The sequence below is a fragment of the Atheta coriaria genome, unplaced genomic scaffold (genome assembly GCF_025399875.1).
Source record: "Atheta coriaria isolate IRGN ID8LTWV9N9 unplaced genomic scaffold, Caltech_Dcor_3.1 hic_scaffold_27_pilon, whole genome shotgun sequence".
NCBI lineage: Eukaryota > Metazoa > Arthropoda > Insecta > Coleoptera > Staphylinidae > Dalotia > Dalotia coriaria.
In genome coordinates this window covers 1-24,020 of record NW_027045469.1, presented here as the reverse complement: position 1 = coordinate 24,020, position 24,020 = coordinate 1, and the positions used below count along the sequence as shown (strand labels likewise).

Genomic DNA, 24,020 nt, shown 5'->3' with positions numbered 1-24,020 from the left:
AACCTTTTTTTATGTAAATATGTACATATATTATTATTAATGCCAATACTGGAAGAAAAAACCGTAGAAATAATCTAGAAACATAATTCTTCCATGGATGGAGCTTAATTTTTGATAATGATTTGTTCCTTTATCAATCGCGAAACAAACTTTACCACTTTCGAAATGTTCATTGAACAATTCATTCATTTAAAAAGAAGCAAGTTGAGTAAAACGAAATCAGTTTACGTCGATATATCGCTGTGGTAGGAAGCAAAATATTATGATTAAAGACGTGTGCTGGTGTGAAAAGAAAAAATCAAACATGAGTCTCAAAGAAGAATTGAACGTGTGCGGTGCGGGCAAAGCGTTCTTGCCCATAATTAAAATCGATTAACTGAACATCGGAGAAGAATATAAAATCAGCAGTTTAAAGTGGGTGACTACTTGATTTGGCAAAGCCCTAGTAGCAGAACTTGTTGATAAGCAGGTATTTTTACCAAAACGTTTTGCAACCAATTTAAAAGACGTGAGCTCTGAAGAATTCCAAAAGCTTGTAGAAGGAGGAGTCAAGCTAATATTCAAAGGCTTCAAGAGTTTTGGGGCGCACGTTGGAGCTGAAGTTTGCTTCGCATAATGGACGACGATATGTTAACCACTGTAATACAACGCTTTAATAACTGCTTAAACCGAGAAGACTACTCTCAATTGCTTAAATCAAATCTAAAAATATAAAACATTTACGCAGCAAAATTTAAAAAATTAAATTAAATCGAAATGGAAACTTAGCTAAAAATGTAGGAGCTTACGAAAGATTGAAGGAACACTAACAAAATTTTGTTACTATAACCGAAAACTAAAAAACTTTTGCAATCAACAAGTGCGAATGCATAATTATATCGAAAATCAAGAAACGTGCAAGGTGGAAGTTATCGTCATACAACAAAAACTAGGTTTCGGCCAAGCAAAATTCTAATAACGATCAAATCGCGATCAAATTACAAACGACGCATATTTGCACAACATGCTTGAATCATTTTTCATCTGAAGATTTAAATCAGCACAAAGTTGATTGCAGTTGTCAGTAGAAGTTCCTAAAGGTTTCGGCCAAGAATTCTAGTTCGGTTTCACCCAAAAATTGGCCGAAACTATCGGCCGCATCGAAACTCATTGTTCGTGATATTTATTTTAGTTTTATTTTAAAGGGAGGTTTGAAGAGGTTTGAACCAAACCAACCAAATATATGTTTTAAAAATTCCCAGAACCAAAAACTTTAAACACTTTATTGCTTCATACTATTGGAAATGGTTTTATTGCACCATTTTTGAAAAATTTTAAGTTAAAAATTATAGCTTGAATTGTTATATCTTAAAATTCCCATCACTTCCGAATATTCTTCCAAATGACAACCAAATGTTCCAAAGAAAGAAAAGACGTTCAGTTCTACCCAAGAGTTGATAAGGTACAGATCAAGAGTTTCAAAAGTACAGTTTTTCATTTCAAGACGGTAAGTTCGAAGTTCATTAACAGTTTGTGCAGAGTGTTATTCAATTTGCACTCCTGTATTCCCATTTTTACATTTTTAACCATTAAATTAGGATACAGATAAAAAATGTCACGAAAAGAAAAAAATCATTTTCATTGGAAAGTCCCGAACCCAGAAAACAAACTAAGTAAAGTAACACTTATAAAGCAACACTTATTTAAATATCACGGCGCGGAACACTGCAAAATATTAAAACGACTGTCAGAAATAGAACATTTAAAAAATGAAGCTAAATTATCGAGTACAGATCAACCGAAACTTATTCAGCCGCCGATCCTGAATTTGACCTATAAACTTGTACAATGGTGGGATGATCATGAAGTTACTAAGAGAATTGACAAAGCAATAATGGACCTTATGATTGTGGATATGCTGCCTTATACTTTGGTGGAAAGCGAAGCATTTTGGCGACTCAATTTTACCGATTCAAATATCGCGAATATCGGGTGAAATCTGAGAAATATTTTCGAACATCGCTAATGCCGAAAACATACGATGCAGTTACATCTAAAGTAAAAACTTTAATTGCAAATAGCGAGTAGGTCAGTGCTACCACTGCTATCTGGACCAATGTTAGTAAAACTTGTTCACTTCTGAACTTTACCGCTCATTTTATTGTAAATGATCAACGCCTTAAAGTTATTTTAGGCGCATGCGTACTAGAACAAGATCACACCAGTCAATACATTGAGCATAAATTAACAGAGATGGTAAATGAATGGAATTTAAAGGGCAAGATTTTTCTGGTCCTACGTGGCAATGCAGCAAGCATGGTTTGCGCAATGCGTGAACATTATGAATCAATAGGTTGTGTGGCACACACACTGCAATTGGTCATAAAATGAGCTTTATTTTCGGACGAAGTAACGAAGGACTTGTTGAAAAAATGCAGAAAATTCATAGGCCATTTTCACCACAGTGAGCCAGCAACGAGAAAATTGTTTGAGTGTCAAAAACAATGTGGACTCCAAGAACATGCTTTGGTGTAAGATGTTGATGAGAGGTGGAACAGCACGTATTTGATGTTGCGAAGACTTTTAGAGCAAAAGAATGCCGTCAACTTATGCAGTGTTGAACATGGTAAGATTGATGCTCTTTTCGCTAATGAATGGGATTTGATAAAGAGCATTACCGCGGTTTTAAAATTATTTTATTTTTTTATTTTTAACATTAGATTTATCATTTGGTGATGCGTCCCTATAAATAGTGATACCATTGATATCATTATTAAATCGAACATTACAAGCGCGATGAGAAAACGATGATGAAATGATGACAAGCATGAAGAACGCACTGCACGAGCATTTGAATGTCAGATTTTCTTTTTTAAAAAGTCATCCTTTGTTGCTGGTTGATACAATACTAGATGCAAAATTCAAATCGAAGTATCTCAATTCCCTGGAAGTGGATCACGCGACAGCAGAAATCATATGTTTTTTGACAGAGCATAACAACAACGACTTGGTACTGAACCGTGACAAAATTAATGTTCTCTCAGTTTCTGGATTAATCCTGCAGGGCTTTAACATTCCTATGGATAAAGAGAGTCTGTGGGATATACACGATGATTCTTCTATCAAGGTGGAGACAACTGGACCTGAAGATGAAAGGACCATTTTGAAACAAAATATTCAATCTTATGTAGGATTGAACGGCTAATATTCGAGAGCCTTTCAGACGAAAGAGCACACTTCAAGTGTATTAGGGCTATAAAGACGACAAACGCCCTTTTTGAACCAGTCATCATTAAGAAGTTTTAGACGTCGGGTGTGCGGGAGTTGTTCTAAGATTTTACTGACATTATTTTGTATAATTTTGATATTTTTGCCAATTTTACTATTCTTCATATTCATATTCATTAAATTATTATCATCTAACTGCCAAAAGTCCATTTTATAATTATTTGTATTAACATTCCTACAAACTTCGCCCGCATGACGACGCATGGCATGTGGCCAGTCCTAAGCCTGGATAAAGAAGGAAGGTTCCAAGACCCGGCTAGCAACCGATCTTGGGGAAAAACGAATTAATGCTCACAGAATTTAAGATGGAGGAGGTGCCAACTAATGTGAACGTTCTTGACATGTCAAAGCATGAAACCACACTGATTTTAAAACATTTATTTAAGCTTATTAAATAAAAATTTTACACATAAATGTCCACAATTAAATAAATTTCCACCTTGAAAATTATCATCATTGTATTGTATAAAACACTTAGAAAAGTACTTTTTCACCTCTAAAGGTGGTTGAAGATTTCCATAACTATCGAAATATTCTACATTTTTGTTATGCTTTATATATGAAACCCAATGCGTACCCGCCCCTTTACTTGTATCGAGATTTATAATTCCCAATTCATTTTTATGTGGACTTGCTGGTAGAGAATTTCTCATAAATACCCCTCTAAAATGTTTTAAATTTCTACAGTATTCCTCCAAATCATAATTGGTTAATGCTCTTTGAGGCAATTTACTGATGTTGAATTGCTTTTTCTTTGTTTGTGCTGGTATTTGTTTTTCCCTAAAAAAATACCCAACCCTTTGCGATATGGTTTCAGATATAGTCCTTTCCCATTGCGAAGCGCAATTGCCTCCATTGTTTGATTATGACGCAAAGCCTCCTGCAATTTTTTCTTTGCATCGGCAGATTCATTTACTGCTTTTGCTACACCCGCTGCGCCACCAACAAGTGTTCCAATGGCACTTAGCCCTGCAAAGAGTGGGATTAATGGTAAAACTCCGCCCGTTTTAGGAATTGGAAGAACTCTTGGTTTATTAACTTTGCGTTTTCCTCCGATGCTTCCAACAGCCATTTTTGCTGCAGCTAATGCAACGCTAGTACCTTCTTTAATTATATGGCTAGCATCTTTTGCATTCATTGTTGATTTAAACTTCTTTTTGCTGATTCCCTGAATAGCTAACTTTGCTTTTTTTATAATGGTTCGCGCTGCAACTCTCTTTAAATTTTTCTTTGCTTTCTTTGCAAAGCAGTGATAAGGCCAATAATGACATACACCTCGGAAACACGAGCAGACACCTCAAAAATCAAGAGCTTGATGGAGACATCGGAAATGCGCACGCTAAGAACAATAGAAGGTACAACTCTCAGGGACAGAATACCAAGTAAGCAGATTAGAGAGAGGTGCGAAGGAAAGGAAATCAATGAGTGGATACAACACAGAAAGTCAGAATGGAACAATCACATCAGTAGGATGGAGACCACAAGAATAGTCAGAGTAGCACGCGACAAATCGCCACAAGGGCGCAGGTCGCTGGGAAGACCTAGAAAAAGATGGTCAGATGTAATACAATGAAGAAAAACAGGCTATTGCCTACATAAGAGAAGAAGAAGAAGAAGAACATTCCTACAAAATCTGGGGGCTCAACCTAAGGACTTGCTACAAAATCTCGAGGCTGAACTTAAGGACTTGCTACAAAATCTGGAGGTTCAACCGAAGGACTTTCTATGAACATTGAGTGTGTGAGTGAACATAGACGATAATGACAATAAACACTGACGCGCCGTTTCACATCGGCCGTGTGAGCGTAACGAAGACGTAAAGAAGCCAAAAGTTGCGGCCGTGAGCAAAAAGTGAGCAAATTTAGACGATATTAAAAGTGCAAGCTCAAAAGATGGAGATCAACTGTTTACACGACAATCCGCGTGCCGCGAAACAGATTGATAATGCACCCGCGAGTTCACTAAGATTAATGCATGAAGTAATATTTGATGTTGTTGCGCCGCGAATGAAACATAAATTTGTACGCACTTTTTCGGGTTTTGGTTTCACCAAAAACTCAAAAAAGTATGAACATTTAGGAAGGAGAATTTACGAGAAATTCTCAGTAAAGCAGTTAACAACCGCGTGCAATATGTTAGATATTGACGACAGTGGTAAGAAAGACGAGATGTGGGATCGCGTGTGTGAAGTGCTCAGAGACTTGAACAACTTAAAGAAGCACCAGCTACCCGACGATGATTCAAACGACGAGGACGACGACGGCGATGAAGAAGACGACTACGACGACGACGGCGATGAAGAAGACGACTACGACGACGACGGCGATGAAGAAGACGACTACGACGACGACGGCGATGAAGAAGACGACTACGACGACGACGGCGATGAAGACGACTACGACGACGACGAAGACGACAACGACGACGACGACGACGACGACGAGAACGACAACGACGTGAATTTACAACACTTAAGACGAAAAATGCTTCATTCTTGTGATCGAAAAAATTTGGATAACCGTGCTAAAGTTAAAGACGACGAAATACCAAGAGGAAGCCAAAGGCGTAAGAAGTGCAGCTCCCAACTCTGCAAGGAGAAGAAGAAATCGAGAAGACGATACGAGGACGAGGATGAATTCTAACCACGAGCATCCACATCGAATTCAAAAATTACATTATCCTTTCGAGACGTTGAGGATATGTTTAGACCGTTTACGGGCGAAGACGCGTATGGTATTGAGACATGGACCGAAGAGTACGATGAAATTGTGATCATGTTAAATCTCAATGCTTTACAAAAGCTTATTTGTGCGAAAAAAATGCTTAAAAGGTCTAGCTAAGAAGTTGGTCCAGAGTGAAATTGGACTAAACAATTGGCGAAATTGATTAAGACGCATTAAAAGATGAATTTGGCGACCAATTAAGTGATGCAGATGTACACAAGAATATGATGAGCCGCAAAATACAGAAAGGAGAATCAGTCTAAGAGTATTTGATTGTGATGAAGGAAATGGGGTATAAGGGAAACCTAGATAAGCCGACAATATCTTGGTTTAAAGAAAGAGCGATTCTGTCAACAACTAACGAACCAGTAGATGAAGCAAATATCTTGATTCTTTCAAAAATTGATGCGCTGACGAAAGTATACTACTCGGTTGATACTGTTCTCGATTTGGAAGAAGCTGTTCATTTTCCCACAGAATTTCTAAACTCTTTGAACTCGTCTGGACTCCTTCCTCACAAAATGGTGTTGAAAGTAGGTTGCCCTGTTATTTTATTAAGAAACCTGAATCCACCTAAACTTTGCAATGGCACGCGTTTGCTGGTAAAATCATTGAAAACTTTCATAATATCGTAGAGTGCACAATACTCAGAGGCTGTGGTACCGGAGAAGATGTATTGATACCCCGAATACCTCTGATACCATCGGATTTACCCTTCCAATTTAAACGTTTACAGTTTTCGGTAAAGACATCTTTTGCAATGACCATTAATGAATCACAGGGCCAAACCTTCAACGTTGCAGGCTCAGATTGGAGCGTTGACTGTTTTTCACAGGGACAACTGTATGTCGCTCTTTCAAGAGTGACCTCCAGAGAAAACATGTTTGTATTGTCTAATGACAAGAAAGCTGGGAACGTTGTTTATAAACATTCAGTAATATGTTGTAAAAATAAAATAAATAGTTAAAAATATTAATATTAAAAAATGATCTATTGTTCGATCATGTAAATCAGCATTTTCGTTGTTTTGCTCACATTTTGAACCTTGGAGTTCGATATTTTAAAAATGTTGAAAGTGGATTTTGAATCCGAAAGTATTATTCCGGACATCGAAGTAGACGATACAGATGATGACGATTTAAGTGAAAATGAATGGACTAGAGTAATGATTTTAGTCCATCATCTACTAGTGTCAGCATTTATTAAAATAAGAAAATCTGAGCAGTTACAAAAATAAATTAATCGACTTTTTGTAAAATACTTAACAACAAGATATATTAAAACCTATTTTTAGATATTAAAAGACTAGATGGAACAGTACTCATGACATGATTGAAGTCAGTATTAATTTAAAAATAGTTTAAATATATTTTGGCTCAGTGAGGAAAATAATAAAAGTATAGCAATGTTAAAACTAAGTGAAAATGAATGGGTCTTGCTTGAACAGATATACCTATTTTAAAAAAAAAATGTAAAATAGTGTCAAACGCTATTTGTGGGGAAAAGCACTACAAAAAAAACCAATTGGGTTTATTGTTTGAGTTTAATTTTAGATCCTCGACACAAAATTGAATGGTTTGATAAAACTAATTGGGGAAAAGAATTAAAACATGCAGCTATCCAATGTTTCGAACTATTTTATAGGGAATATGCGAAGAAAACACCCTCGAGCAACCTATTGACACGATAATTAAAAGAAATACTGTTGGAAATATATTTAGTTCCAACAGACATACAGTACTTGCAAGTACAGTACTCGTGCATTTGTATACCTGACCCTTCCCCTTCCATAGTTCCTTGAACCCCTAATATTGTTTTTCTGTTACAGGCGTATGTCGATGTCAACGAGTAGAGTCAGTCGAGCTGATCCCTCTTGAAGCAAGCGGTCAACTTACTCATTGTCATAGATACTTTTGTATACTGCCTTATTGTAATATAAATAAAACTCAGATATTAAACCTAATAATTGTGTCATCAATTACTAGATTTAACAAATACCAATTCAATTAAAAAATGTTTTGACATTAATAGCCTATATAGGACATCCAATAGATCTTCGAAACATTGGAAAGCTCAGTATGAAGAGTATTTGCTGTTAGACACAGCGGATAGAACCAAAAATATTTTGGAATGATGGAAGGAACATGAGAAAGTGTTTCCTACACTTTCAATGATGGACAGGGATTTATTCAGCACAATGGCTACATCCGTTTCTGTAGAAAGGTTATTTTCTACTGCAGGTATGATTATGGCAAGTAAGCGTTCATCATTAAAAGATGATGTAATGCAAGCGTTACTCTGCTTAAATTTTTGGTCATCATACAGATTAAAAGATAAATATTGAATTGTTGAGGCACTTACACGATGAAACTCCATTATAATCGTCGAAAAAAAGGATTAACCTTAAGGGTTTCACAAAACTTTTAACACTCTGCGACATGTTTCGCCACACTGTGGCATCATCAGGCAGATGAATATTATTAGATGAATATTATTAGATCATCTGCCTGATGATGCCACAGTGTGGCGAAACATGTCGCAGAGTGTTAAAAGTTTTGTGAAACCCTTAAGGTTAATCCATCAAAAACTGATGATGCCCACAGGGCGAAACATGTAAAACTCGCATACAAAATTGTAAAATCCAAGAAAATCACAAAATTATTTTAATAAATACATTTTATAAACCATGGATTACGTATTCAACTTAGAAAATAATAAAATTTTATCCACCTATTGAGTTAGATCCCAATATCAGGTACTGCATTGGACTCATTGGTTTCCACACGTTCAACTCAATACCAAACATTGAAAAAGACATCAACGATAAATTCTATATTACGAGCGCTTCTAACAAAGATGAAAAGTGGGTAATTACAATTCCCGAAGGAGCGTATAAAATTTCCGATATTGAAGACTACTTGTATGAATTTGTTTAACTCCTGGTACACAGTAATGCTTTAAGAGAAGAGGTGTTGCGTATAAAACCAAACACAAATACGCTAAAGACTGAAATTTATAGTAAATATTTTAACGTTAATTTCAACGAAAAGTATTCACTTGCATCATTATTTGCTTTTGATTCTACAAGAGTCTTAAGCGCAGGCGATGAGTATTCTTCCGATCGTGAGGTGGACATTATAAAAGTAACCAGTGTGGCAGTTGAATGTAACATTGCAACCGGGTCTTATCGCAATAACCATCAATCTCATGTGATTTTTGATTTTGCACCAGACGTCAATCCCGGAGTTGCTATAAATAAAGAGCCGCAAAGTGTTCTCTATCTGCCAGTCATTAACAAGCCGTTCATCGATAACATTACCGTACGAATTCTAGACCAAGAAGGTAAATTACTTAATCTTCGTGGTGAAAGAAGAGTTGTGAAGCTGGAATTAAAACCATCAAATGGGTATTCATTTCAATAACTACAGTGGAGGTTCTCAAAGAAGATATAAATTTACCTCCCCTTCAGTTTCAAGAGTTTTTTCACAAATGAAAGTAATAAAAATAGTTTCAAATGGTGAAACATATAAAAATTACATAGGCTTTCGTACCGTTGAGTTTGATACTGTTATTGATAAAGGTATGTGTGTATACTTACTACAATTTTATAATAATTATTAAAAGAAAGTTATAGGGAATCTCGTACAGTCGTTGGGCGCAAATATGGGATTGAGTTGATGAAGTTCGCGAAGAAGAGTTAGCAGCATGGTGGAATGACGATGGTGAGGTGTGGAATGACTACTATTTTTGTAATTTTATCGCAGAAGAAAAAGATTTCTTCATGATACTCTGCTACAACGACTGGTTCAATTTTTATTTTCAACCGCCATCATCACCCATTGGTCACGACGATAGCGACAACGACGACGAGGACGATGGGGATGACAACGAGGGCCACGGCAACGACGACCACGAGGAGGACAACAACGATGATGACAACGACAATTACTGCATCAATGAGGATGAAATGGACCCACCTTATGTAAACATGTGCCATTCATATTTTATAATACCAAGTGGGAACCTACATGTGTGCAGTGATTGTTTTAGTGAGAATAAATCGTTAGTTGGACAAACAATTATCTCGGATCGTCGTGGGTTTAATCGCGTTAATTCGAACTATTTAAGCGAATTTATTAGTGATGAATGCCAGTGCAATATGCATTCGGAAGCCGCTTTTTACCATTAGTTATTCTTAGTTTTTTTATGTATTATGTATATATTAGATACTATTAATTATTCTTAGTTTTTTATGCATTATGTATATATATGTATTAGATACTTTAACAATTTTTATGCAATTTTATAACATTCTGCTTAGAACATTTGGCATAAGTTATAGTATGATTAAAACAATCAAAAATAAAGTTTTTTTCAAATATCACACCATCCCATTGGACATCCCATTTGATTTACATGGGCCCCACACCTTAACTCGCCATTTTTACAATACTTATAATGTAAAACGTAAATTATTAAATTTAATATTTTAAATAATTTTAAGTTGTACTACGGGGGGCGAGCCCTTTGCGGTCAATGCGCGTGAAGACAACCTTCGCACTGAGCATTTCGTGGAATTAGTATTTAAAATTATCTGAAGAAAGAAATACGCCATCGCAGCAACGGTATATTCTAGAGCAGTGGTTCCTAACCTGGGGGTAATTAACCCCGCATGGGGAAAACGGAGATTCTAGGGGGGGGGTAACACAGGATGGCATATTTCTATATTTCCAAAATCCACAACTTTCTTATCTTCAAGTATGTGGGGACTACCATCTCACCATCTGTGCCTTCTAAATTCTTCAACATCTGCATTTCATGCCATGCCCAAAAATTCCTAATATCTTACTTTTTTTACTTTGCTATTAGTTTACAGCTTTTTATTTTCCTACATTCTTGCTATCATAAACTACCCTTGAAAAACCTAATCCGCGAGTCGGACGGTATAGCACGCTGTATCTAGCGTGCCGTCAGTAGCAGATGGTCCGGCTCGGATTGCCAAAATCCGATGGTCAGTTTTCCCTTTCATCAATGTGTCACACGCTTTCATTATTTTCTTCAACCAATTAAAACTTTCGACATCACCCAACAACCTTAAGGGTTGCTGGGGAGAGACAAGGGTGTAGAAAACTTACTTCTTACATAACTTACTTCTTGACAAGACTTAGTAGTCTCCACATCGTTTAATAAACTTCATCCCCATCGACTGCGCACAACACAATACGCAGTTAACATTTTAAGTTAACATTTTAGTTAACTCCACATAAATTCAAAGGTAAGCAGCGTTTGTTAAGAACGTCACGTTAATATTGTATTGTTAATATAGTCACGAGTGATTTGTTTACGTAGGTATGTATTAGTTCATTTTTGTTTTACCACAAAAAGCGCACTTATAAAGAAGCATTTCTACAATGGGGTTTCACAAGCATCATAGACATTGATTCTACAGACAATATACAGAAAGCAAATGAATCATGCGTTCAAGCTTCATACAAAATTGCTTATTGTATTGCACGTAATAAAAAAACCACACACTATATGAGAGGACCTCATCAAACCTTGCTTGTTAGATGCAGTAACACTTGTTATTGGTGAGCAACATGTAGCTGAAATTCAACAAATTTCACTCTCAAACACTACTATTCAAAGTCGCATTTGTGAAATGAGTGCCGATATTACAGCAACCGTTATTTCGGAAATAAAGGAAAGTTCTATGTTTGCGCTGCAGTTGGACGAGTCCACAGATGTTGCTTCGTGTTCACAATTATTGATGTTTGCACGATACATTAAAGATGATGATGTATAGGAGGAATATTTGTTCTGCTAGTCTTTGCCCACTACTACTCGCTGCGAAGACGTATTTCAAACACTAAAAGAGTTTATTGAGGATAATGGCCTGGACTGGTTAAAACTGGTTGGTACTTGAACAGACGGGGGCGCCTTCCATGATGGGCATCCGTTCTAGTTTCCAGGCGCTCGTGAAACAAGTTGCTCCTCAAGTTTTCGGCTATCATTGCTTGATACACCGTTACGCTTTGGCTGTGAAATCGCTTGCCCCAGATTTGCCAAAAACGTTGAGTGACATAGTCAAAATTGTTAATCATATTCGAGGCAGCGCTACTAGCTCAAGATTATTCAAAGTATTGTGCGATGAAGTTGGTGCTACATTTAATGCTCTTTTGTGCCATACAGAGGTACGTTGGTTATCAAGAGATAAAGTTCTAAGTAGGGTTTACAAGAAATTAGATTGTTTTTTTGAAAATCAGAGAACACAAAAAGAAAAAGAATATTATGCAAAAATTAAAGATCAAGCATTTGTTCTAGAGATGGCGTACCTTGCTGATTTTTTCACTGAAATTAATAGCCTAAATATTTCACTGCAAGGAAATGAAACGAACATTTTGACGTTGCAGTATAATATCGCAAGTTTTTTGCACAAATTGGAACTTTGATAATAAATTTCGCATCATCTCCCTATGAAACAATTATTTACACCCCGTTTAAAGGAACACAACCCCTCAATTGAATTAAATAAAACAAGTCAAAGAACATTCCTTTTTCGCTCACAATCTTGAAATCCATGAACCTCGTTACGTTAAAAATTATATTCCAGTAACCTCTCTAACTTCAACTCTCGATAACTTAAAACCTTGATAACTTAAAATTTTCACCGCTTTCCTTGAACATATCGAGGTTCTACTGTAGATGGGCCCTCAGAGTACCACTTCCGGTGCCTCTCAGCCTCTTAGCGATTCGTACGTAACAAAGGAAGTGGACACTTATTTCCATTTTTGGATTTAATATTTGTAATTCTCAATTTAGGTTTTATGTTGTTGTTCAACGTTTTAATTTATTTTTATATAATAATAATTTATTAGAAAATGACACGTAATTGAATTACATTGGTTGGAGTTATACATATTTTGCCTCGAGAGCATCTTCAGGAACTAACTTGTGTTTCAATTTTAATTTTAATTTTAATTTTGTGTGGATCTGTGTGTTTAAGTATAGTGCCATGTATGGAGTTGATTTGTTCATTAATAAGTTGTGATTTGTTTTTTGTTTATACATTTGTATGTTTTCTTTGATGTTTAAGTCTTTGTTGTTAAATGTTTTTAGTATTGTAAGTGTATTTTCTATTGCATTGTGTTTGTGGCTGTGTTGTAGTATGTGTTTTGTGTGGTTTCTTTATAGCGTTTGTGCGTTCTGTATATCGAATTTTCACATTCCAATTTGTTTTACCGATGTATATTTTATTATGTATTTGTTGCAGTTTTGTGTTACGTTTGTTTGTAATTTGTTTATTAGTTTATTGTGTGGCTTGTATGTCTAAGAGACATATAAAATTATATAAAATTGAACATGAATTCGAAAAAGAAATTGAAGTTTTAATTTATATTATATTTTTTATCTTAACATCTAACATTGAGTTACTTTTGGTTACACTTTTCATTTCTTTCTTTATTCCTGAAAGGCACTTATGTAACCAAGCTACAAAAACGCCGACAAGCTAAATAACCGCGCTATTCTGGCCAGTAATCGCATCGCAATAGAGTAGAGTCAAAATTTCAGCTAGACTTCATTTCATTTCGAATGAAATACCAGCACACCGGTACAAATTTCAATATTAATTAGGTAATTAAGTAAAAACAATCTTTATTATAATTCACAGTAATATCATATGCTGCTATGCACAGACTTATTGTATATTTAGTTTTGTATTTAATTGTTTTTAATTTGAAATTAAATTAAAATTTTTTAATTTTCTTAATTTAATTTAATATTGATGTAAACACTTATTTCCATTTTTGGATTTAATATTTGTATTTTTTAGTTTTATCTTTTATGTTGTTCCAAAAATCACTTAAGTTATATTTAAATGAATTCATTTTAATGTGTTGGAACATTTTTATTGTGGCTGTACAATGTTTGGTTAAATATTATTAAGTAAACTTCGCACGTACTTCAGTTATTTCATTATTCCTTTACATGAGACTGATATACCTGACCCAACGAACGCCAACAAACTGGCATAACCGCGCGCCAAAACTGTGAAACCAGAACCGAACCACGCATATTTCGACGAATAGTGGGGAGCGCGTAGATTTCAAATTTCGACGCAAAACTTGAATCGTATCGATGTGCTGTGAAACCGGTTTTGAAAGAAAAGACACTTTAAATAAACGAATACATAAATCGATAGGAAGTTTTAAACGAACCATCAACTTTAACAATTCTCAAAATTTATCACGATAATGCAAGTGGTCATCGTTTAAAAATCCTTAATTGCTACTATAAAATTGCAAATTATAAAATAAAAACTAATAACGACTTCCGCCTTTACACCAGTGTAGCACCGCTAAGCTAGGGAGAGAAATTTTCTGTTGTAAGCCATTTCAAGTACAATAAAGCACAAATCCCATTTACTGTTTAAAAATATTTGAAATATTTATTTATTTATAATTTTTCGTGAATATTGGATTTACAATTTATGGATTACGTATTCGCCAAAGAAAGTAATAAATGTTTAAAAATATTTATTTATTAAATTCCTACGTGATTTTTTACTGGATTTTACAATTTTATATAATGAGTTTGACATGTTTCGCCCTGAGGGCATTTTCATAAACTGATTTTTGTGTGGTGTGTTAGGGGGTATTCTGTGAGATAAGTGTTTATATTATTGAGTGTTATCGTGTGTTGTGGGTATGTGTAGTTTGTTGAGTGAGTTTTTAAACTATACATTGGATTACGTATTCACAAATGAAAGCAATAAAATGCCATTTATGTTAGTGCACAGTTAATATCGTATAATTCATTATTTTAGAATCATCGGGAAAATCAAATTCAATGAATTCAATTAAATTTAAAACTTTTGAAATATTTATTTATAAAATTCTACGTGATTATTGTAGTGATTATTCTACATGTTCTTTGAGTTTTATGACGATGCCTTCAGGGCGAAACATGTTAACTCAACATTTAAAATTGTACATCCAATAATCACGTAGAATTTTATAAATAAATATTTCAAAATATACAATGGATTACGTAATCACAAATGAAAGTAATAAATTTAAAACGCAAAACAATTGCGATGGCCGGGAATCGAACCCGGATCAACTGCTTGGAAGGCAACTATGCTGACCATTACACCACCATCGCAGATGAACAACGCGCGTTATCACGATACTACAATAGACAAACGGTATGCATCATTCTTTTTGGATATTCTACGCATGCAGTTATGCACAGGCAACCGAACATTCTTGTACTACATTCGGCGCATATAGACGAAGCAAGTTGACAACACAGGCGAAGTCAACAACGTGATCCCCTGATCACGTGATCACCCGACAAACCGCATCGAAACCATGGTTGGCATTTTGATTGGACTGTTGGCATTTTCCACATGCTATCAGCTCACAAGAACACAAACACCAACGTGACAACGTAAGGGTGAAGTCGCGTAATTTTTCTTTTATTTTATTTATATTCAGGAGTCATAATAATTTTTGTGAGAGACATTTTGGTTGTATCTTATCCAAGAAAAAAAAATTGAGAGTAGGTGTTGATACATAAACATAAAATATGGATTACGTATTCACAAATAAAAGTAATAAAATAAACATATTATATCAACAGTGCATAGAATTAATTGATAAATCTTCTACAAGTCGGGTAGAGGTATTATACGACATTTACATGAGTTTGTTTGCACCGTACTTAGATCTTTTCAATTCGTTTGTCTTCATTTTAATTTTTATTTAACTAATTATAACAAGAATCACAACTTACCAGATATCCCAATCAGGATACCTCAAATAAAAAAGTATTACAAATTTTAACTAGCTTGTGAGTTACTTTTCCGCTACTTAAATTTTATTGACAGTTTATATGTGGCTCTATAAATCAAAAAATATAAAAATGGTCCAAATATGGCTACTCTCCCCTACGTCTGTTCAGGTTAAGAAATATTTTAAAAATAAAAAAAAATACAATCATGACATTTTCGTTACCAAAGTCGAATTTAAAGATTATGTGTTAAATATATGCGTAAATTGTGGATTGTCGTATTCTAGCTATACAAATCATTTCCTACACCTAATCAAAAACTGAGGTTTTTTTTGCCAAAGACGAGGGCATAAAGCGATATGAATCGAAACATCTCCAAGTGAGACCGCCAACAAGTTTAGATGCAGAAATATAATTTTCTGTAGTTTGAGGTATTATATGTAGGACTTCATCATTGAAAGTTGCCAATGCCTCTATGAGCAAATGACAATCATATTTACTAAAATTGTGAAATATAATTGGCAATATTTTTTGTTTTTGCATCTTTAAATTGCATGCATTGCAAATGGATGCAATAAATTTTCCACCCTAGTGGTTGCGATGTTTAATTTTCATATTGTTTGAAGAATAATCGCATTTGCAAAAATCGCATTGTTTATTTTTTTCAAAGTGCAAAATGTCATCAACAGTCATAGTAATTGGATGAATAACTTTATACGCTATTTCAATATCTTTACTTAATTCGGCGAGTTCAATAATTAACAATTTTGTGGATTTTACCTCTGTATAAATTAAATTTATTAAGTGAAGCATCATGCTGAACAAACTAAATTATATGCGACACTGTATGGGACATGCTTTGCAATATTACTTGAACCAGTTTCTACTATGTCTGTCATTATTCGTGCATTAAGCCACTCAAAATCTGCATATACAACAAAAGGTGTTGGTAACATTGCGCGATATTTTGTGAAAGAAATAAATGAGCCGGCTTTAGGAACTTCTATTTTAGTTGGTTCATGACAACTGCAATCAACGTTGTGCTGATGTAATTTATCTTCAGATGAAAAATGATTCAAGCATGTTGTGCAAATATGCGTCGTTACGGTATGCTTTGTAATTTGATTGCGACATAAACGTCTGTTATTAGAATTTTGCAAATAAAGTAGATTTGCGTGCATGTCTTTTCCTGCTGTATAATATAAATAGGAACTATTGTCGTGTTTTTATCAGCCACTAAACCGAAAACATTAATCGAAATATTCTGATTGAGTTTTTCAAATTTTGAAATATCATTTAATTTAACTGGAAATTGAATGCCTTTAAAATTAAAATAACTATGCACGTCTTGAGGATATGAATTTTGGCTTTCAATATTTTGCTGTGCGGGGAACATTTGACTTAGAATCGCCCATGCAAAGCAGCGATTGTCTCTATTCTTGACATTAATAATGGCATTTTTTCTTTTCAATACATTTGACAAATCAATGAAAGATCCATAACCCGCATTTAACGCGTCATATTTATTTATGCATATTGTTAAATTGCAATCAGTTTTTAACGCCCAACCGCTGCCTCGCTCGCTAAATTCGTCCATTCGTTGATATATCTGCTTCAGAAGACGTTGCAATGCTTCTTGGTGATCGGAAGCCTGAAGAATGGCGACATTTGAGGTGGTAAAATGTTTAAAGCTTTCTTCCTCAGAGACAGGTTGAACGTATTGGGCGGTAAATATGAGGTTGCATTTAATGGACTTTAGCCTTTTTAAAACGAACTTCCATTTGCGTAAAATTATGGGTTGGCAGGCACGTAGAAACTCCCTTGGATCAATGAATTTTTTATAATTTTCAATTATACCCGTTTGAATGCGACTCTCAAAAGCCGATTCTATCTGAAAAAATTAAACTTGGGTAAATAAAGCAAAATTTGTATTGTCCAAAACTTACGTCTTGATATGATAACGCAGCTCTCGTAGTTTTTGTTGTATGGCGATAACTTCCACCTTGCACGTTTCTTGATTTTCGATATAAATTTGCATTCTCACTTGTTGTTGATTGCAAAAGTTCTTCATTAATTTTTCGGTTATAGTAATAAAATTTTGTTAGTGTTCCTTCAATTTTTTGTAAAGCTCCTACCTTTTTAGCTAACTTTCCATTTCGATTTAATTTAATTTTTTAAATTTCGTTGCGTAGTTTTATATTTTTTAGATTTGATTTAAGCAATTGAGAGTAGTCTTCTCGGTTTAAGCAGTTATTAAAGCGTCGTATTACGGTGGTTAAAATATCGTCGTCCATTTTTTTTTATTATGCGAAGCAAACTTCAGCTCCAACGAGCGCCCCAAAACTCTTGATGCCTTTGAATATTAGCTTGACTCCTCCTTCTACAAGCTTTCGGAATTCTTCAGAGCTCATGTCTTTTAAATTGGTTGCAAAACGTTTTGGTAAAAATACCTGCTTATCAACAAGTTCTGCTACTAGGGCTTTGCCAAATCTAGTAGTCACCCACTTTAAACTGCTGATTTTATATTCTTCTTTTCTTTGAGACTCATGTGTATGATGTTTGCAATACATAGTGGTAGTACTAGGAGTTGTAGTTATAGTAAAGTAATTAGCAGTACTGGATACGTTGTAGATAAGAACTGATATTACGTTGAGTTTGGTCAATGAACGACTGGAGTATTTTTTACGTAGTAAATATAGATCAATGATTGATCCTTGATAATTGATTAAATTATTTAGATCTTTAAATATGAAAGCTGTTCTCTAAGATAAAAAAATCAAAAATTCAATCAAATTTGCTCTAGTTCTTATAATTTCAAATATACCGCTCGAGGATATGGATGAGTTTTATTGTTTCGTTTTGATATTACCTACTGATTATATCCAAGTTATTAAGCAATCGAATTGTAACACAAGAGGTATACACTGTTCAATAGTTAAGAACTTAATGAATTAAGTTTCTATACTTTTATACCCGACAACTACTTAATAATTTTCTTAACCAATCAAAAGGTTTGTTATTTTAACCAATCAAAAGTAAATCTTTTTTTTTTTTTCGCTTAAAATTTACGGATAAACAAGGATTTTGTGCATAGTTTACATGAGATTCAATGAAATTTTTAAGAGATTGTATATCAAAGCAATCAATTCTCATAAGAATTCATGTAATTGGAAACAAATTTATCTACAAGTATATGTTATGCAGTTGAAATAAGCAATATTACAACTATGCAAAACGAAAACAAAAGACTGCATTAAAGGGTACACACTTGAAATATTCAAACAATAAAACACATGTTACATTATCATCATCATCATCATCATCATCATTATCACAAATTTCTGCTTTTTCTTCCTCGTATTCTGTTTCTTCTGCTTCTTCGTCTTCTTTACTGGTTATTTGAAAAAGCGGTTGTTGGTAACCAAAACTGCACCCAAACTCAGTATTGCGACCGTAATTATGCAATTCGTTTACATGAGTTATTTCATACCCAGATCTTTGCACAATTAAAATTTGTCTTTATTATAATTTTAATTTAGTTAATTTATAACAAGAATAACACCGAATATCCCAATCGGGTATATAAATAAAAAGTATTCAAATTTTAATTCTGCATTTCGAGGATAAAAATCACTCCAATTCTTAAGTTGCAAAAGCATATAAACTTTACTCGCAACATACTCGTATGACCCACTAGCTTTAACCCGCGGCTTCGCTCGCGAATATCTAAAATAATGAAGTTGCTTCCGTACGCGTCTGTAGTCACAGAAGAACAATGAAGTAGAATGGCGGGAAGTTTAAAATGGCTGAAAGTATGTATAGTCTATGGTGTACAGTCTCCATAGTGTAGTCAATTGGATTTGATCTTGACGTAGCTGTCAGTAATACAGTGTGATAATACAGTGTGATGGTACTATAGTACTTAGGTTTGAGCTTCATTGCTAGAATGCTAGATGGCGTTAAAGTAGTCAAATAATCAGATGCAGAGGTATGATTGGCTAAACAATTTCTTTATTTTATTTAAAAAATAATTTTTTTATTAAATAAAAAGTAGCCTATAACCATTCGGGGACCACTAAGAATATGTGTACAAATTTTCATGATGATCGGTTAAGTAGTTTTTGCGTGAAAGTGTAACTAACATCAGGACTTTCGCATTTATAATATTAGTAGGGATTAGATAAGTCCGGACTTTCATTCATACATATCCAAAATTCAATATCATCGGGGATTCTATTAACCTCTTTAAAAATGTTTTCACATTTGCTGGCAACACGTTTCTATTTGAATGTGTATTCAAAGTTAAAAAATTATATGCAAATTTTTATATTTTTAGCATACCTTAATTAACATACGAATCAAAGGATCTGGTATTGTATTTTTCAAACTTAATGTTCCTTCGAGATAATTTCGACCCATCATCTTAAGAATTGATACAGTAGTGCAGCTTATGAGTGAGGCGTGAGAAAACATAATGTAAGATTAACTATACTACTGATTAATTAAGTTATATTTTAGTGATGATAGCGGTGGGTAGTTTTGAAAATAACAAAAATACAATCATGACATTTTCGTTACCAAAGTTGAATTTAAAGATTATGGTGTTAAATATATGCGTAAATCGTGGATTGTCGTATTACGGTTGAACAAGTCATTTCCTAGACCTTATCTGAAATTGAGGTTTAGCAAAATTAACATTTTAGTTGTGAAATTTCTCCAGTGCTGCAATAAGTCTGGATGTAATAGATAACTATTTAAAATTCTTGTTTTTCTTGTAAAATATCTGCTTAATGATGCCCTGATTAAGATGACATATTGAAAACAGCAGTACAATAACAAGAACAACCAGTAATTCAACTGAAAATACAATAAAACTGAAATTTTTTCATTTTAAAATCTACTTAAAAATTTAATAACATTTTCTTCTTCGCTCTCTTATTTTGTGTAGGTACTCTTGCAAAGACTCCGAAGCCTCATATTTGTCATTCTCCAGTGTGGGCATCAGAGTCTCATTTGTTTGCGCAGCTTCTAAAGTCTCAATTTTGTAATTCATTTCTATCTCATTTTTGAAGTTTTGAGCTACCTCTTGCGCGTACTCTGTTGTCTCAAGTTTGAACTCTTCTGCTGGTTCTGGCGTGTGCAGAGAATCATTTGTATTGTCTATAAATTAAACTTTATTAATGCTATTCAGACAACTACGTAATAATCGTTTAACTATATACCGTAGATGGAGGCTTGAACCAATACAATGACTATGTGTAATTGCTAATGATAACGTGCGTACACGGTTGTTAATGAGGAGCCAACGCCCAGCCGCTCTGAAAATGTATGTATTATATGCGAATTGATCTAACAAATAAAAAGTTGAGAGTTTTATTTCTATTTATTTTATTTATTTATTAAATACATTATAGTTTTACATTATAGTTCTCCTATTATAAATTACAATGCCCGCAAGCAAGACTGGATATACCATCTTCTAAAATACAACTTTTGTCGAAGAGTGTTGGATTGTTTAAAATAACATCATAGATGCTTTTGTCATAACAACGAATAGTTAGGCTGTCTGTATCAATGAATAGGAGTTTGCTTGCATTATTTGGATATATCGTTTTTATAAAATTATAATAAAAATTATAAATTAATGTTTTTGATATTTCAAGAATTGCAAAACCAACAAACAATGGTTTATTGCAATATACTTTAGTAGGATTTAGTTGGACTGCACAAAGATTTTCATCAAAGATTTTACAGCTATGAAAGTTAGGTTTACTGATTAGTGAATGTGCACCCTGTCTTTTCATATCATTTTCTCAATTTTTTACAAATTTAACAAGCTTTCGCTTAAATACATTTTCCATGATTTTACCAGAGATTGCGTTTATCATTAGCTTATAAAATGCTTTTTTAAATTCATTGGCTGCTGGTTGACGTAATTTTGTATTAAGTGTTATATATAACTTCAACCAATCTGATTGTTTAAACTTTAAAACTCTATTGATCCTGTGCAATTTTAGACCAAACGCTAGGGCTTGCTTTTTCTGTAATGTATAACATAATTTCGTTTGTTAATTATGTAATGTATCTGAATAGTCAATATCAACATCCAAAATATACCCGATCTCCGAATCATCAGCAACTTGAGAAACATCCAGATTTTGAAAATTTTCAGGCCATTCAAATTTGCCAATGGGTAAATACTGACTTTGAGCCCAGCCATATAAATTAACTGTATCTAAATAACATAAGTAACTACGCGGTTTTGAAACATCGTATAGTAGGGTAGACTGGGTCTAGTTGTGCCAGGGTACGGTAGTAACAGTCGTCATAATAACGAAACTATACGTCATACTGTGGAGGGTGCAAGAGGGTAAAGAAGCGGCGTGCAAGTTTGAACGCGTTCCCCCTAGTATTGCGTTAGTCATTGCGCGACGTTAACGTAAGTAAGAGCCCACATTGCTTTTTGACAGTCAAAAGTAAGTATTTTTGTACGATCTTAATAATTTGTTTTAAATTGAATATTGGTAGTTATTTAAAAGCATTTGCTTTTTACGTAGATTATTTGACAAAGTCATGGCAAATTTTTGTTTTCGAAAGAGAGGTTCGGGTACGGTTGTGACAAATTTTGAGGGTACGGTTGTGACATTATTATTATTTTTTCTTTTTTTGCTTTTAGATGCCCAGAAAGCGCTTGCGAAAGACTGAAAGAGCGCGATGTGACATCAGTAAATATGAATATGCTTATGATGAAGTGAAACGCGGAACTTCTTTACGAAGAGCTGCGGAAATACATGAAATTAATCGCATGTCGTTGCTGCGATACATTCGGAAACGCGATGAAGCCGGTGCTAATCAATGCGAAGGCAGGATCAGTATGGGATATGTTGCTCATAATAAAGTATTCTCAAACGAGCAAGAACAGCAGCTGACAAAATATATCACACGTTGCGCGGATATATATTTTGGCCTTTCCACAAAAGAAGTGCGGAAACTGGCATTTGAATTGTCAACAAAATACAACCTAAAGCGACCAACTACTTGGGTTGAAAATAAGATCGCTGGTGAGGAATGGTTCCGTTCATTCATGAACAGAAACCCTTCACTATCTGTACGTGTAGCTCAGGCTGCAAGCGTTTCGAGTGCAACCAGTTTTGATAAAACAAATGTGGAAGCTTTTTACAATAATTTGCAAACGGTTTTGGATAGACACCCATACGAGCCACAAAATATATATAACATTGATGAGACAGGTGTCACTACCGTGCAAAGACCTGATAAGGTCGTGGCAAGACGTGGCATAAGGCAAGTAGGAACTGTCACTTCAGCTGAACGTGGCACGTTAGTTACTGTTGCTTTTGCAGTCAATGCCTTAGGTAACGCAGTTCCTCCTTTTTTTGTATTCCCGAGAGTACCTTATCATGATCATTTTGTGAGAGATGGATCGGTGGGATCAATTGGAACTGCAAATCCTTCAGGTTGGATACAGGATGCCTCATTCTTAACATTTCTCGAACATTTTAAGAAATTCTCAAATGCTTCTCTAACACATAAAGTTTTTCTATTGCTGAATAATCATTCCTCTCACATTCATATTAATGCACTAGATTTTTGCAAAGAGAATGGCATTACTCTTCTATCATTTCCTCCGCACTGCTCGCATAAGCTGCAGCCATTAGACCGATCTGTCTTTGGACCACTTAAAAAGGCTATAAATACTGCTTGTGACGGATGGATGAGGAGTCACCCTGGCAAAACAATGTCTATTTACGACATTCCAGGTATTATCAAGACTGCTATGCCGCAGGCTTTCACACAAGCGAACATTCAGGCAGGTTTCAGCAAAACTGGTATTTATCCATTTAATCGAAATCTATTCCAAGAAATTGACTTTGCACCGTCTTTCGTAACGGATAGATCAAACCCTCACATTGAAGGTAACATTCCATCAACACCATCTACTGAAACCGACGTACAAAATCTTGATTCTGTAAAGAACAATCCGGAACTCAACAATCAGATGTTGCCACCTTTAGATTCTTCGATTCCAATTACAAACCAAATTCAGCCAATTGCATCAACCTCAGCTGCGCCGCCTGCTTTGCCGCCTAAAAGTTGCCGAATCCATTCGATTGCATCATCAGCCTCGCACGAAATTGTCCAGCAGATTCAGCCAGTTGCATCGACATCAGCCACACCGCCTGCTTCCATGCCAGAAATTGTCCAGATTCAGCCAAT

At 34.7% G+C, this 24,020-nt stretch overlaps 2 protein-coding genes and 1 non-coding gene across 3 annotated transcripts; 2 read left to right on the top strand and 1 right to left on the bottom strand.

Moving 5' to 3' along the window:
* Positions 1-5,159: 5,159 nt before the first annotated feature.
* LOC135802500 (coiled-coil domain-containing protein 1-like) lies at positions 5,160-5,909 on the top strand. Its single transcript, XM_065316107.1, has one exon. The coding sequence runs from the start codon at positions 5,160-5,162 to the stop codon at positions 5,907-5,909; it is 750 nt and encodes a 249-aa protein (XP_065172179.1).
* Positions 5,910-15,083: 9,174 nt separating this feature from the next.
* TRNAG-UCC (transfer RNA glycine (anticodon UCC)) lies at positions 15,084-15,155 on the bottom strand. The gene has a single exon. It is a non-coding gene; the product is annotated as a tRNA-Gly (tRNA).
* Positions 15,156-22,204: 7,049 nt separating this feature from the next.
* LOC135802499 (uncharacterized) lies at positions 22,205-24,014 on the top strand (the record flags this gene model as incomplete). The annotated part of the gene is made up of 2 exons (XM_065316106.1): positions 22,205-22,261; positions 22,462-24,014. A coding segment is annotated over exon 2 (1,553 nt), but the record flags the coding sequence as incomplete, so codon positions are not given.
* Positions 24,015-24,020: the final 6 nt, after the last annotated feature.

Bases quoted from the DNA above. Each gene is read 5' to 3' on its own strand.
- LOC135802500 (XM_065316107.1), top strand. From the start codon at position 5,160: ATGGAGATCAACTGTTTACACGACAATCCGCGTGCCGCGAAACAGATT.